Here is a 17,177-nt window from a genome sequence, read left to right as displayed (position 1 = left end):
GTGCCCCTGCCTTTTGGAACTGCCAAGAGTAAAGAGTATGCAACACGGAAGGGGCCAACTAGAATTTGACACTGTATCTTTGCCAAAGGGCACTCCATTAAAAAAAAAAAGTTTCGCCTTTTCTTGGTGCATACTCTTAGCGAAGACGAAAGGGAGGGCAGCTGCCCCCTTGACAAAGCTGTACCATGTTACAAGTTACATAATGTAACTTAATACAACTGCCCTGGGGTGAGTTGTATGTATATAGTTATGAATGCATATGTATATAGGCCAAGAAAAATAGGTACCTAATTTTCGAAAGCTACCCCCCCCTTTCACGAGAGGCTGGCTACGCCCTTGGCCCTACTCAGACTGGATAATATAACAGAGACGTCAAACCTTTAAACAAACTTGAAGTTAAAACCCTTATATTAGAGAGAAAAAACTGATTAGGTGGAAAAGAATCGATAAATAATTTAATTGCAAGTACATAGTATCGATACATGAAATTTCGTAACCTCAACAGCACTGCAGCACAGCAAGTTCGCCTCAACCATTGCCCGGAGCCCTTACATTGTCCATGCGTTCGATCCGTACAAGTTGAAAACCCCTTGTCTAGTAATAAGTACAAACCTTCTTCTACCCTCCTTACAACCTTCTAGAGAGAACAAGATGTTTCTCTCCCTGGGTTTTTCCTTATCTTCCTCCTCATTCTTTTTCGTCTTCTTCTCCTTCTCGTCCTTCATCTTCTTCGTTTTCTTCTATTCCTTGTTCCTTCTATAGAGAATAAGACGTTCTCTCTCCTCCTGCACCTTCTTTCATCGTCGTCTTTCTAGACGAAACATGAAGTTCTTTCTTCTCTGTTCCTTCTATAGAGAATAAGACGTTCTCTCTCCTCCTGCACCTTCTTTCATCGTCGTCTTTCTAGACGAAACATGAAGTTCTTTCTCCTCCTCTTCTTCTTCATCATCATCGTCTTCCTATTTCTTCTGGAAAGAACATGATGTTTTCTCCATCTCTTCTTGTTCTTCCTCGTACGCTTCACCCTATTCTCTTCCTTTTCCTACTCTTCCACTCCTTTCATTTCCGACTAGCCCTCATCACATTCCAGGTTTTCATCCTTCATTTTATTCTTCTACATCCTCTCCCACCTCAACATTCTCTCCTTCACCTTCTTCTTCTTAGTCTCTCATTTCCCTTGCCTTCCTCATAACACGATTGTTTTGCCTCCTTTGAGAAATTCTTTCCCATTTCTTCCCTTCCTTCTTTCACCTCCATTCTCTTCATCTTTTTACTACTCTCTCCTCCTCTGCCTCCTCTAATATTTCATCTATTCTCAGGAAGAAAACTCCTTCTCTTCTTTCTTTTCAACTTATATGTTTCCTTCCTCTTTCCCTCCTTGCATCGCTCGATTTTTATCCCCTTCCCAGTCTTCCTTTATCTGTAGTCTTTCTTCTTTCTCGGAAGCTTCAATTGTACTTTCTTCTTCAACTTCTTTCTCTCTCTCTTCAAACAGTCCATTGTTTCATTCTCCATCTCTTTTATTTGGTGATTTTAGTATTCTTCCTTGGTTCCTTTCAACGTCGCCTTCCTCGATTTTTCTCCCTTTCTCATATCCTTTCTCCTTCCCCGTCTTCTGATTCCTCCTCATCTCTTATTTTCTTCTTTCTCTCTCTCTTCAAACAGTCCATTGTTTCATTCTCCATCTCTTTTATTTGGTGATTTTAGTATTCTTCCTTGGTTCCTTTCGACGTCGCCTTCCCCGATTTTTCTCCCTTTCTCATATCCCTTCTCCTTCTTCTGATTCCTCCTCATCTCTTATTTCCCTTTTCCTCTTTTTCTCCCCTCTTTCCTCAACTTCACAGTAACAACACTTGTTATTATAACTGGACAATCTGGACATGGTTTCGGGCCTGTTTTGGTCGCAACCTCTTTTAGGGCCTTCACACCCTATTTAGGTCCTTTCAGAGAACACAAACCGTTCAGGCGGCTGTCACAGCTAACTTGCTTCACTTTAATTTGATTTCTCCTTTGTCCACGTTTACCCTACCTCCTCCTTCCTTTTCTTCTTCGTCATCCCACAAACCGTTCAGGCGGCTGTCACAGCTAACTTGCTTCACTTTAATTTGATTTCTCCTTTGTCCACGTTTACCCTACCTCCTCCTTCATTTTCTTCTTCGTCATCCTCCTCCTCCTCCTTTCTTTCCATTCCCATCATTTTCCGATATCCTTCGTTTCCGTGGTTTCCGTTTTCATCTCTTCCCCCCTTTTTGTTATTGTTTATCTTCTTCCATTTTTTGTCTTTATTTGTTCTTGGGTGAGAATTTCATTATGTTTTCTATTTTATCGAACTTTCTTTGTTTATCTTCTTCCATTTTTTGTCTTTATTTGTTCTTGGGTGAGAATTTCATTATGTTGTCCTTTTTTCTATTTTATCGAACTTTCTCGTACAGACTGGGAGCAGTTTCTCATGGGAAAAATAAACTTATGGTGTTTGGTCTGCAAGAGTTTTCTCTGAATTTCAGGTTCGTAGATTCGTAGAGGCTTAACCCATCCTTTAGGGCTGTGTTTATCTTCTTCCATTTTTTGTCTTTATTTGTTCTTGGGTGAGAATTTCATTATGTTGTCCTTTTTTCTATTTTATCGAACTTTCTTGTACAGACTGGGAGCAGTTTCTCATGGGAAAAATAAACTTATGGTGTTTGATCTGCAAGAGTTTTCTCTGAATTTCAGGTTCGTAGAAGCTTAACCCATCCTTTAGGGCTTCTGGGAGCAGTTTCTCATGGGAAAAATAAACTTATGGTGTTTGGTCTGCAAGAGTTTTCTCTGAATTTCAGGTTCGTAGATTCGTAGAAGCTTAACCCATCCTTTAGGGCTGTTTAGTCCCAACACCTAAAACTCAGATTGGGCTTTTTGTGTATGGAGTTGAGCTATATTTCTAGACCCTTTCCCTCAGCAGCCCAACCTCTTACTCACAATAGGCCCTTCCGTAGAACATTTCTTTTACAAAAACGAGAATAAGCCGTATTTTCCTTTCGAAAACTGAGATGAATTCCCCTTTCCAGGAGCTCATTTCTCCTGAAGGAAATAGGAAAATGCTTGAATTAGTTTAACCACTAGGTGGCGTGGTAGCCCTGTACGAAAGATCGAGTACCGAAGATAGTGAGGAGGGAAAATCGTCTAAGTTTCCCAAAGGGAAATACGTCTATACCAGGTACCTCCTCGTATTTCCCCCTTTTTTGGGGGGGGGCCGCTAGTTCCTTGCCCCTTTGAAGACCCTAGCGGCCCCGGGGCAAATGAGACCGTATAGACCTCCCGTGAGAACGACCCTGGGTCTGGTATCTATATTTAAATTTATGATGGCATTAGGAATGCTGCGATGAAGTGCCTCAATGGAGAAGTGAAGTATCTAATAAATCTCATCCCGAGAGCATAAGTACTATATGTAAGTAGGTTCTTTAACGTTGGTATTGACGGAAAGTTAGCGACTGGTGCCAGCATTCGAGGACAATGGCTGGTCTTCGACGAAGACCGTGCTTTCACAATGACACTCCAAAGGTAGAAACACACTACCATCACGTCACGTCACGTGAACTCATGGGGAGTCAGAAAGATGTAGCTCAAAGTTTTCCCCTGAGATTGTAGGCAATTTTGTTCAGGACAGTCACACTCTCGTCACGTCTCGAGAAAGTGGCTTTGGTAGGCCGGCCGCTTATTGGAATCGTAGACGCCTGCTAAACCAAACCTATGAACATGATATGTATTTCAGGCTGGTATATCTTCAGTGTTTAAAGTCTCCCAGCCAGACCAAGCTGGTCTACTCCTTCGTCCCGAAATCGAAGAGAGAAGGAAGACAGGATAGGAGAAAGCCAGCCGTTCCGAGAACGAACATTATCCCATCAGGATAATATCCGGCCCGGGCGGGAATCGAACCCGCGGCCTAGCGCAGACGCACTACCAACTAAGCTAACTAGGCTGGCAGGTTTCGTGTTAACTGTAAAATATACAGTCAGGGCCGTTTCACAGTGGGGCTCCTCGGGGGCTCGAAACCAGTAGGAGGGGCAAATTATTACAGTTAGCCCCGAATCCCCGATGCCCTTTTATAATAAGGGTAGTTGCTTATTTATACGGCTCTCATAGGACTGAAAAGTCCCTTTACTCCAGCAGTAGGCTACTACTATTATTGTGGTCAAATTCTCAAATTATTTTGATAATTGAAGATAAAATTAAATAAATTTAATCAGCTGTGATTGCATTTACACAAGTCCAATCACAGGGTTGGACCTGGTAAACAGGAGAGCGTCTTGACCACTACAGTCACTACACCAAAGGTTGGGCTGTCCAATCACAGGGTTGGACCTGGTAAACAGGAGAGCGTCTTGACCACTACAGTCACTACACCATAGGTTGGGCCTTCTAACGGCCCTGTCATATAGGGTCCTATGTATAATTGTATGTAGTATAAATATGGATAACTGTAGGTATTGCATACATGTTATATAAATATGGATAATCTAATGTTTGTGATATGTGAAGGCAACATGTTTTTATTATTCGGATAATTAGATTCTACGTTTCGCGCAAAAATGGATGGAACACACACAGACACCGTTTTTGTAACGAAAATTGTACTAATCATGATAAAATGATAATAATAACAACAATAAATAGTACCTAAATAGTTGTACCTAAATTGTTAAAATTTTCTTTATGTTAGGGTGTCATCCTAAGGTGGATTTTTTCCCCTCAGTTGGCTCACAGATTTTTTTTTTTTTTTTTCTTCGAGAGTGAAAAATTGAGAGAACTGTTAGGACAAAGGCATCGTCTCGAAATCGAAGATAAAAATAGGACAGGATATAGGTTTTAAAGTCAGCCTTCATAAGAACGAACCTTATCTGTTAAGGTTAAAGATCGGCCCGGGCGGAAATCTAACCTGCGACCTAGCGGTTAGGTACAAGGCAAACGAGCTACCTTCCTCGGTTCCCAGCTAACTAGGCTGGGCATTGGCTAATGAATTTTTGTAACAATAATAAGAGTTGTAAATTGTTAAAATTTTCGTTATGTTAGGGTGTCACACTGTCATGTGGGTTATCTTAAGGTGGATTTTTTCCCCTCAGTTGGCTCACAGATTTTTTTTTTTTCTTCGAGAGTGAAAAATTGAGAGAACTTTTAGGACAAAGGCATTGTCTCGAAATCGAAGATGAAAATAGGACAGGATACCAGGATATAGGTTTTAAAGTCAGCCTTAATAAGAATGAACCTTTGTAACAATAATAAGAGTTGTAAATTGTTAAAATTTTCGTTATGTTAGGGTGTCACACTGTCATGTGGGTTATCTTAAGGTGGATTTTTCCCCCCAGTTGGCTCACAGATTTTTTTTTTTTTTCTTCGAGAGTGAAAAATTGAGAGAACTGTTAGGACAAAGGCATTGTCTCGAAATCGAAGATAAAAATAGGACAGGATACCAGGATATAGGTTTTAAAGTCAGCCTTCATAAGAACGAACCTTATCTGTTAAGGTTAAAGATCGGCCCGGGCAGAAATCTAACCTACGACCTAGCGGTTAGGTACAAGGCAAACGAGCTACCTTCCTCGGTTCCCAGCTAACTAGGCTGGACATTGGCTATTATAATGAATTTTTCACCTGCGACCTAGCGGTTAGGTACAAGGCAAACGAGCTACCTTCCTCGGTTCCCAGCTAACTAGGCTGGACATTGGCTATTATAATGACTTTTTCTTTTTTGTCCATTAAAGTTTGATGCAGCTACCCAGTATGAAAATTTACCTAAATAGGTTGTGTATATTCGGAAGGGTGGGTAATGTGGGTATGCCTCGCTGTTAACCCTCTCCCAAATATCCCTTGATTTAGCACTTCCTCTTTTTCCGGGTTGAATTAGCCTGATTTATGGTCCCTGTCATTAGGTCCGTGCTTCCGACCAGGGTTTCCGCCAGGTTTTGTAAAGCTTTCGGCAAGGAAAAAGGTTTCTGCAAGGTTTTGTAAAGGTTTCTGCAAGGTTGTAGGTCCCTGTCATTAGGTCCGTGCTTCCGACCAGGGTTTCCGCCAGGTTTTGTAAAGCCCTCGGCAAGGAAGGTCCCTGTCATTAGGTCCGTGCTTCCGACCAGGGTTTCCGCCAGGTTTTGTAAAGCCCTCGGCAAGGAAAAAGGTTTCTGCAAGGTTTTGTAAAGGTTTCTGCAAGGTTGTGTAAAGGTTACCCCATGAGGCGGAAGTTGATGGTTCTGCACCATCATTGTCGTATTCGTATTTATCATCCCGTTTTCAAAATTTCATCTTCCTTTGACCTTTGAGATTCTTCCTCTTTTGACTCTTTCAGTTACAGGTGGACACAACACGTTTATCCTGAATGTCTTGAGATGCAATAGCAGATTTCCTTTTATTTCTAGATTCGTAGGAGCCTAACCCATCATTTAGGGCTGTTTGCCCCTACACCTAAGCCTCGGATTAGGCTTGTTCTTTCTAACTCTAAAGATTTTTTCTCTAAATTTTAATTTAGCTCCCTAAATTGTATCCCCCATTTAACCCATCATTTAGGGCTGTTTGCCCCTACACCTAAGCCTCGGATTAGGCTTGTTCTTTCTAACTCTAAAGATTTTTTCTCTAAATTCTAATTTAGCTGACTAAATTGTATCCCCCATCTCCTCTTCTTCCCCAGAAATCCTGCCGGGCCGGCATCGAAGTTTGCTGCAAGGAAGACGACGGTGACAGCTACCCTTCTGGCGGTGGAGGCTACAATCCTCCCTCTGGGGGTGGCTACCCATCGGGACCTTCCGGCCCGTCAGCCCAACCGCTAGACAGCTACGGACAACCGACCTCCAGCTACGAAAGCTGCGCCATCTGTGACTCCCAAACCGGTTCCTACTCTCAACACCAGCAACACCAGGAAACTTCCTACCATAACAAACAGTCCTCTTCTTATTCCCAAGGGAATCTTCCGCGTGCGCAGTTGCCAAACTTCGTGCCCCCCGCGGCCACTGCAACGTTGCCGTTACTCAAGGAGGCCAGCGGCCACGCCCCGGTGCGCGGCCACAGCCCGTCGGGAGGGTATCGCAAATAGGCGAGGGCTGTGATATATTATAAGTACATAGATGTATCCTGAGAGGGTAGGCTAGTAGTTTAATATTAAACAAAAGGTAGACTATTGGTGCATTTCACCAATTACTTAATCAGAGATTTCACTAATTAGAGAATTTTCAATCATCTAAAGAGGAGTTTTTAATGATCCTAACAGGAGTTTTTGAAAACTCCTACTTTTTGGATCACGACCTCCCCTGAGAACGACCCTGGGTCTGGTATCTATATTTAAATTTATGATGGGATTAGGAATGCTGCGATGAAGTGCTCTATGGAGAAGTGAAGTATCTAATAAATCTCATCCCGAGAGCATAAGCACTATAAGTATGTACTTTAACGTTGTTATTGATGGGAAGATAGCGACTGGTGCCAGCATTCGAGGACAATGGCTGGTTTTCGACGAAGACCGTGCTTTCACAATGACACTCTAAAGGTAGAAACACACTACCATCATATCACGTCACGTGAAGTCATGGGGAGTCAGAAAGATGTAGTTCAAAGTTTTCCCCTGAGATTTTAGGTAATTCGGTTCAGGACAGCCACACTCTCGTCACGTCACGAGAAAGTGGCTTTGGTAGGCCCGCCGCATATTGGAATCGTAGACGCCTGCTAAACCAAACCTACGAACATGATATGTATTTCAGGCTGGTATATCTTCAGTGTTTAAAGTCTCCCAGCCAGACCAAGCTGGTCTACTCCTTGTTTAAGGTCCCCCAGCCAGACTAAGCTTGTCTACTCCCTGTGGTTCCCCAGCCAGACTAAGCTGGTCTACTCCCTGTTTAAAGTTCCCCAGCCAGACTAAGCTGGTCTAATCACTGTTTAAAGTGCCCCAGCCAGACGAAGCTGGTCTACTCCCTGTTTAGAGTCCCCCAGCCAGACTAAGCTGGTCTACTCCCTGTTTAGAGTCCCAGATACAATCTAAGCTGGTCTACTCCCCGTAAGTCCTCCAGCTAGACTAAGCTGGTCTGCTCATTGTTTAAAGTCCCCCTAGCCCCCAGCCAAACTAAGCTGGTCTACTCCCTGTTGTTTCCCAGCCAAAAAAATAAGTTTAGAAAAATTAAAAATTTTTGTTTTTTTTAAAAAAAAAAAAAAAAAAAAAAAAAAAATGAAAGGTGGAGAGAGAGGCAATCCTTTTACCGACTTGTACAACCTGGAAATGAAAGAAATGGCAGTGAGTTCTGTATGTGTATTGTGCACGCTTTCCTTCCTTTGTACCCACTTGCACTTCCGCGTTTCTGACATTGAGACAGGGTGCGTGGAAAGCCGAAATGTGTCTGATGTCCCAGGTTGTCTGCGTCAGCGGAGCAGAATGAGCAATTTGTTGTTGTTGTTGTTGTTGTTGTTGTTTCCCCCCCCCCCTTCAATTTTTATCTTCTTCGAACCTTTTACCTTTTAATCCCAATTTTTGGTTGATTTTGGGTCAGTTCAAGAAAAAAGGAAAAATACCTAGGTAGGTATGTATATGGTATTCGACTGTTAATTATAGTGTAATTTCTGGGGTAAACGAAAGTGGAAAAAGAAATAAGAAGAAGAAGACGCGAGGAACGAAGGCGAAGACAAAGAGGGAGAAGATAGAGGTTAGGTAGCATGCAAAATAGTGTATAGATTACCTTGCCCTAATTGAAATGCTCGTTGAAACTTTTCTGGGGGATGAAATTTATTCGGGTTCAAATCAATTATTTCGAACCCAAATTGAATTATAAGTTTTCCCTCCCTACCCATACATTAGTGCCACTTTCAGAAGTTTGCTATTCTTTTGAACTCAGATTACTAGGTATGTATGGAGATGAAGTTGAATTGGAAGTTCTCTCGATTTTATGAACTTCACGACTGAAATGATTCGTCGTTCGTCGCGTCATAGTTTTTAGCTAAATCCCTTTTGTCACGTCGCGTCATAGTTTTTATCTAAATCCCCTTTAGGGATGAGCTATTCCTAACGCAAGTCACAAATTTGGGTCGGGGTTGGGTCTTTTGGGTCACTAGGCTGTAGCTCTATTTAGCTCTACTAACGGTGATGCGTTGGAATTTTTTTCTTCTTCTTTTGAATGGGTTTTGTAGAAAACAGTAACAACTGAGGTCTTGTCGTCCCGAAATGGAGACCGAAGGACAGGATAATGGAAGTTCTCTCGATTTTATGAACTTCACGACTGAAATGATTCGTCGTTCGTCGCGTCATAGTTTTTAGCTAAATCCCTTTTGTCACTTCGCGTCATAGTTTTTAGCCAAATCCCTTTTGTCACGTCGCGTCATAGTTTTTAGCTAAATCCCCTTTAGGGACGAGCTATTCCTAACGCAAGTCACAAATTTGGGTCGGGGTTGGGTCTTTTGGGTCACTAGGCTGCAGGATTTAGCTCTACTAAGGGTGATGCGTTGGAATTTTTTCTTCTTCTTTTGAATGGGTTTTGTAGAAAACAGTAACAACTGAGGTCTTGTCGTCGCGAAATGGAGACCGAAGGACAGGATAGAAGAAAGCCAGGTGTTCCAATAACGAAACTTTTCTGTTTTGGATAAAGTTCGCCCCGGGCAAAAATCGATGCAAGATCTCAAAAGCACAAAAATATACTGGATTTCCCACCGAAACGAATACATAGGATGATGGTCTGATTATGGTTTTACCACTAGGGGCGCTTTTGTGGGGCCCTAGAAAATGGTTTTTGTTTTTTCTATAATGAGATAACAATTGTCCAACTGTTGTCGACTGCACCCTGTATGCATAGTTACCTACCCCTGTTTTGCAAAATGCTCCTGACGCTGTTCACTCTTCTCACAATACAAATCTAGGAATACAAGTATTAAAAAATTGTAGCATACAAACTATACGTACTTGTATACCGTATAATATAAATATTACGATTTTCATTTGCATTTTTTTCCGAGGAGAAAAACGGAGGAGGAGGAGGAGTAGGAGGAGAAGGAGGAGGAGGAAGAGAAAGAGAAAGGAGGGAGGAATGTTACAGTATTTTCTTTCAATGTAACGTAATATCTGAAGATGAAGACCTAATAAGCACTTTCTGACGATCAAGGACGTCGAAAGAAGTCCTCCAGTGATGTTAATGGTTGTAAAAACAGGAGAAAGTAACAATAGAATTAAAATATGAAAAAGACAATTGAGATTCGACATTCAACGAAGAAAGTTTGGTGAGCTTGCAAGAATACTCAGACCAAAAGTGGCGAGGGAGAGAGCGACTTTTGGTCTGATGATGGGGATGTGAGTATTCTCGAAAGCTCACCAAACTTTCTTTGTTGAATGTTGAATCTGATTTTTTTTTCCATTTTAATTTTAATTTGTGAAGATTCTTATCTTAATACCTATTTATTTGCATTTAAATTTATAAATTATTTAAAGAACTGCTCTGATATACTCGTAGAGTTGCCATACGACATACCACATACAATCAGTCGATTTAATATTTAAATTTAAAGACGTCATTCATATTAATTTTATGAAGGGCTTAGTTCCAATTTCTTACTTAATTCAAGACACTCGTGCCTGTGACACAAATTCCAAATAGGCAGGAAAATATTTCTTAGTACATACCTACCTACGTAGGTACTGGTACTACCCACTTGTTAGTGTTAGCCTATTCTTGGAAATGGCAATGTGAAGACAAAAGAGAAAATTTAATAATCAAGCCATTGTGATGTGAGGTAGAGTGTTTATAGAGGTTCTTTTTTGCAATACCTACTTTTCATTTTCCGCCCTTCACTGAACAATCTGATTTTTTTCTTTTTAATGTTATTATTATTTAATTATTATTTTAGACTTTTAGAGGTTTGATAGTTAGGAGCTGTAGCTTCTAACAGTGCTCTAAGGTCTTATCGTCCCAAAAGCTAAGAGAAAAGAAAGACAGGATAGGATCCAAGAAGGAACCTTATCTATTTAGGATAAAATCCTCCTCGGGTAGGAATCGAACCCACGACCTAAGTGGCTAGACATTGGTCTACCCTTAAAGCATACAAATGCATTTTGAATAAATATTGCATTTCTCTTATTCACTCTCTTTTCGTTCTCCTCTTCCTTCTCTTTCTCCTTTTCTTCCTATTCCTGTTCCTTCTCTTTTTCCTGTGATCTTCCTTTCAAATATAAGTGGTGAAATGTTGTATTTATATTTAATCTACCTTTGAAAAATTACCCAAAATCCCCTTTAGGTAATTTTACACCATTCGCATCCCATTATCATCTTCCCGTGTCCGCGAGATAGATATTGAAAACAGAATGATAATAAAGATATTTTTCTTAGAAGTTAGAAGATTTTCTTCTTGATAGTATTCTTCAGAACTCCATTGAATAGAATATTGGAGTCGGTCCAGCAGATAAACTTTAATTACCAATTAGGATCCCAATAGATAGTTATAAAAAAACAGATAGTTATGTAAATGAGTGCTGTATCCGTTATAGTCAGGAATTCCCACTTTGAGTGGGCGATAAGCTTGAAATTTCGTAACCTCAACAGCACTGCAGCACAGCAAGTTCGCCTCAACCATTGCCCGGAGCCCTTACATTGTCCATGCGTTCGAGCCGTACAAGTTGAAAACCCCTTGTCTAGTAATAAGTACAAACCTTCTTCTACCCTTCTTACAACCTTCTAGAGAGAACAAGATGTTTCCCTCCCTGGTTTTCTCGTTCTCTTCCTCCTCCTCCTCCTCCTGTTTCTTCTTCTCCGTTTTCTTCTATTCCTTTTCCTTCTATAGAGACGTTCTCTTTCCTCCTCCTGCACCTTCTTTCATCATCGTCTTTCTAGACGAAACATGAAGTTATTTTTTCTTCTTTTTCTCATATTCTTCTTCATCATCTTCTTCCTATTTCTTCTGGAAAGAACATGATGTTTTCTCCACTTCTTGTTCTTCCTCGTACGCTTCACCCTTCCTGTTCTCTTCCTTTTCCTACTATTCCACTCCTCCGTACAAGTTGAAAACCCCTTGTCTAGTAATAAGTACAAACCTTCTTCTACCCTTCTTACAACCTTCTAGAGAGAACAAGATGTTTCTCTCCCTGGGTTTTCCCTTATCTTCCTCCTCATTCTCTTTCGTCTTCTTCTCCTTCTCGTCCTTCATCTTCTTCGTTTCCTTCTATTCCTTTTTTCTTCTATAGAGAATAAGACGTTCTCTCTCCTCTTCCTCTTGCACCTTCTTTCATCATCGTCTTTATAGACGAAACATGAATTTCTTTCTTCTCCTCCTCTTCTTCTTCATCATCATCTTCTTCCTATTTCTTCTGGAAAGAACATGATGTTTTCTCCACTTCTTGTTCTTCTTCGTACGCTTGCCTTTTCTTGGTGCATACTCTTAGCGAAGACGAAAGGGAGGGCAGCTGCCCCCTTGACAAAGCTGTACCATGTTACAAGTTACATAATGTAACTTAATACAACTGCCCTGGGGTGAGTTGTATGTATATAGTTATGAATGCATATGTATATAGGCCAAGAAAAATAGGTACCTAATTTTCGAAAGCTACCCCCCCCTTTCACGAGAGGCTGGCTACGCCCTTGGCCCTACTCAGACTGGATAATATAACAGAGACGTCAAACCTTTAAACAAACTTGAAGTTAAAACCCTTATATTAGAGAGAAAAAACTGACTAGGTGGAAAAGAATCGATAAATAATTCAATTGCAAGTACATAGTATCGATACTTGAAATTTCGTAACCTCAACAGCACTGCAGCACAGCAAGTTCGCCTCAACCATTGCCCGGAGCCCTTACATTGTCCATGCGTTCGATCCGTACAAGTTGAAAACCCCTTGTCTAGTAATAAGTACAAACCTTCTTCTACCCTTCTTACAACCTTCTAGAGAGAACAAGATGTTTCTCTCCCTGGGTTTTCCCTTATCTTCCTCCTCATTCTCTTTCGTCTTCTTCTCCTTCTCGTCCTTCATCTTCTTCGTTTTCTTCTATTCCTTGTTCCTTCTATAGAGAATAAGACGTTCTCTCTCCTCCTGCACCTTCTTTCATCGTCGTCTTTCTAGACGAAACATGAAGTTCTTTCTCCTCCTCTTCTTCTTCCCTACCACACATCATAGTAAATGCAAGTACCAAGATGCAGTAGATGCAGCTGTAAAAATAACTGCGACATCTCTTAAGCTCTCCTCCTATCTCTTGTTGAACAACAACAACAACAACAAATTGCATATTGAAATCAACTCCCGGGGTATTGTTAACGAGTAGATTATCTGTGAAGAACTGAACCCATCTCGAAAAGCGAGAAGTTCTGCGTTGGACCAAAACAAAGAATTGTCAAGGAGAGATGAATAGAAGAAGAATAGAAGCCAGAGATAATGGTAACATGTGTGAAATTGATATTGAGGTTGATGTTGAAGGAGACACTGGCAGAGAAAACGTGAAAAACCGTACAGGATGGAAAAGAATGGGGATGACAAGATCCGAGTCACCTTATTTGAAGAATGGTTACACCTCATTTTACGGACAAAAGAGTAAAAATTCCCGCTCTCAAGTCAGACTGAAACAACTTTATAGTTAGGCATAGTTAGAACCGAGCAGCTTGGACAACTCAGACACGACATGTCGACCCCACCTGAGTGGAAAAAGACTAACAAAAAGAAGAAGAAGAAGAAGAAGAAGAAGAAGAAGAAGAAGAAGAAGAAGAAGAAGGAGAAGGAGAAGGAGAAGGAGAAGAAGAAGAAGAAGAAGAAGAAGGAGAAGGAGAAGGAGAAGGAGAAGAAGAAGAAGAAGAAGAAGAAGGAGAAGGAGAAGGAGAAGGAGAAGAAGAAGAAGAAGAAGAAGAAGGAGAAGGAGAAGGAGAAGGAGAAGAAGAAGAAGAAGAAGAAGAAGGAGAAGGAGAAGGAGAAGGAGAAGAAGAAGAAGAAGAAGAAGAAGGAGAAGGAGAAGGAGAAGGAGAAGAAGAAGAAGAAGAAGAAGAAGGAAAAAAAGAAGAAGAAGAAGAAGAAGAAGAAGAAGAAGAAGAAGAAGAAGAAGAAGAAGAAGAAGAAGAAGAAGGAATTGAATTGAATTGAATATTATTCCATTTATTTTTATAATTTTTGAACTTAAAATAAACACCTCCTAAGGTAAAGAATACCTTCTGAGGAGATGGTTTTTTCCTCTTTTTTATTACATTTGCTTTTACTCCTGGTAGTTATAATCTTAAATCATAAATAATAATTATTCCTATTCTATTCTACTTATATGTAATTTATATATGAAATTACAACCAAAACAATATCATCTAATATCTTCCAGGTACCTATAAGTATAACGTATGGTACATACTCAGAAATTTTAATCAATCAAGACCTCCAATTAATAGAACCAAACTAGTGACCACATTAGGCCAAGTGACCACAGACCACAGTGACCAAACCAAAAAAGACCAAATTAGAAAACAACAGAAGAAGAAGAAGAAGAAGGAGAAGAAGAAGAATTAGGGAGAAAATGATAGGAAGACGAAGAAGGTGGAGGAAAAGAAAGAAACAGAAGAAGAAGGAGAACAAGAAGAAGAGAAGAATAACAGGAAGGAGGAGTTGAAAAAATAAAGAAAAGGAAAAGGAGAAGAGGAGGAAGAAGAAGAAGAAGAAGAAGAAGAAGAAGAAGAAGAAGGAGGAGTAGAAGAAGAGGATGCTATATTTCTGGGTTTGGTCTGCAATAGTTTTCTCTGATTTCAGGAACGGATCAGCTCAGATTCCATCCTGAAGACTCTCAGTACTACTCGGAGCCTTCTGCACCATCTGGGCCATCCGCACCAGCCAACAATGCGCCCAGCTATGCCGACCTGGTGAACCTATCCAAGCAAGAGGCTCAACAACAGGCCATCATAGATGCCCAGAAAAAATTCGAGGCCGACAAAATCATCAAGGACATTGCGATCATCCAGAAGCAACAGGAAATGCTCCAGCAGCAAGCTCACATGCAGGATGTGAAGAATGCACAGAAGTTGAACAACCCTGGTACGTACACCCCTCATAACAATCGTGGGAGCTACAACAATCCTGGGAGCTACAACAACCCAGGGAGCTACAATCCAGGGCAGACGCTTTCTGGGACCTACAGCTCGGGACAGTACCAGCCTGATGGTAATGCACAAAAGTTCAACAATGGACTGTATCAGCCTGACAATAATGCCAACAAATTCGACAATGGTCTCTACAAAGGGGAAGGTAAGAAACGGGGACCTGCATGTCAAAGTAGGTAATCATTGTCGGCAAATTTGGTTGGTTTACGTTTCATTTTTTGGGTGTTACATATTTTTCATCTGCATGTTATCAAAATTTAAAATTTGAAATTTCAGGGAGTCACACAAAAGCAACCCCCAATGACGGGTCTTATACAGGCGAAGGTACCTACCCCACTGACGGTTCATATCCTGACGACAGTAAATCCAGTGAAAGTTCCACTTACCAACAAAGCTCAAATCAACAGCAAGCTTTCTTCCAACAACAACAAAGTTCCTTTAACACATTTGCTGCCGCCAGCAGTGGCTATGGAGGTTCCAGTACATCTGGTAGCCAGGCCCAAGGTGGAGGATTCCCAGAATTCCAATCCCCAACTTATCCCAGTCCTTCACCTAGTCTTTACCCTAGTCTGTGAATGAACGAGTGAATGTATTTTAATGGCGCTATCAAGGTTCTCCCATTGTGCCAATTGTGCCATCCACATCTGGCCCAATCTCCCAATCTCTTCAAAAAAGGGGTCTACGTTTTGGAGGGTCAGGAACACCCTGTACAATAATCGGATTTTCAATGTTTCCAATTGTAAAATTTCATTCCCCAAACACAAAACAAAGAGAGAAAGGGAGAGAGAGAGAGGCGAGGGACTAAACTGACAAAAAGGGACGGGATGATTTTGTATCAGGGAAAAGGGACAAAAAGGGAGAGAAATTTGTGAAGGGAAATAATTTTGGACCAGAGAGGTAGCAAGGGAGGTAGAATTAGGGAGAATATATTATTACGAAAATAATTTGATAAGCATGCTGCGAGATAAAATTACACTCATTTTTCTACCCCTTCCTCTTTCATTTCCCCTCCTCTCTTCCATTTCCCTCCTTTTTCAATTTTCCCCTACCTTCTTCTTTTTCCTTCCCTATATTACTGTTTGTCTGCCTCTCACCACCTCCCTCCCATATCGAAAAACTGTCTCCCCTCCTCCTCTCTTTCTCTGTCTCTCATTCCTACTCTTTTTGTCTCTCTTCAGGTTTCCCATAAGCATGCTGCGAGATAAAATTACACTCATTTTTCTACCCCTTCCTCTTTCATTTCCCCTCCTCTCTTCCATTTCCCTCCTTTTTCCCTTTTCCCTTACCTTCTTTTTCCTTCCCTATATTACTGTTTGTCTGCCTCTCACCACCTCCCTCCCATATCGAAAAACTGTCTCCCCTCCCTCTCTTTCTCTGTCTCTCATTCCTACTCTTTTTGTCTCTCTTCAGGTTTCTCTCTCTCTCTCTCTCTTTCACCACCTCCCTCCCATATCGAAAAACTGTCTCCCCTCCCTCTCTTTCTCTGTCTCTCATTCCTACTCTTTTTGTCTCTCTTCAGGTCTCTCTCTCTCTCTCTCTCTCTCTCCCTTTCCGTTCAACTTTCGGTCTCTCTCTTCCTTCCTCTGTCTTTGTCTTTCAGACAAGGCAGTGTTTTCTCTATCTCTTTCGGATGCCCCTGCAGGCGGTTATGGGTCATCGGGTGGCGGAGTTCCAGGCATTTCGTACCCAGAGTATCAGCCGCCATCCCAGAACGCTGAGAGAGTGCCGTGCGCCCAACCAGGACACACGTGTGTCGCCAAACATCTGTGTGTTGACGGCAGAGTCAACTCTAACGGGGTGGGCATCATTCAGCTCAGGATGTCCGTGGTAAGTCCTCCTCTTCTTTATGTTCCTCTTCTATCAAAGGTGGGAAACCATCTTGGTTGGTTATGTGATGTTTGTTTCTTCAGGCTCTAAACTCTAAATCTAAACAATTGATCGGTGTTGTAGCGGCCATAGCCGAAATTTGATGACAAAATAAAGAAAATAACTCTTCTATCAGCCATACACCAGGGTAATGGTTTGTAGCCTTGTTTAATTGGTTCGCCCTGAACCGCAGCCAACCATCGTCAGGACAAGCAGAGAGAACCCTTTGAAACTATCAGCGAGCTACTAGCTAGGCTGATTAGGGTTAGCTGTTCTTC

The 17,177-nt window shown here is 41.4% G+C and overlaps 1 protein-coding gene across 1 annotated transcript in view; it reads left to right on the top strand.

The window, feature by feature from the left end:
* LOC103518590 (uncharacterized protein ZC21.3-like) overlaps nucleotides 1-16,965 on the top strand; it is a 32,491-nt gene extending 15,526 nt beyond the window's left edge. Inside the window, exons 3-4 of the mRNA XM_026830347.1 lie at nucleotides 14,687-15,178; nucleotides 16,676-16,965. Coding sequence (XP_026686148.1) covers nucleotides 14,687-15,178; nucleotides 16,676-16,950 — 767 coding nt within the window. The 3' untranslated portion in view covers nucleotides 16,951-16,965. The remainder of the gene's footprint in view (nucleotides 1-14,686; nucleotides 15,179-16,675) is intronic.
* The last annotated feature ends 212 nt before the right edge of the window (nucleotides 16,966-17,177 follow it).

This window comes from Diaphorina citri, unplaced genomic scaffold, assembly GCF_000475195.1.
Source record: "Diaphorina citri unplaced genomic scaffold, Diaci psyllid genome assembly version 1.1 scaffold2264, whole genome shotgun sequence".
NCBI classification, from domain to species: Eukaryota; Metazoa; Arthropoda; class Insecta; order Hemiptera; family Psyllidae; genus Diaphorina; species Diaphorina citri.
The sequence above is the reverse complement of the archived record's forward strand: the minus strand, read 5'-3'. Positions and strand labels throughout refer to the sequence as shown.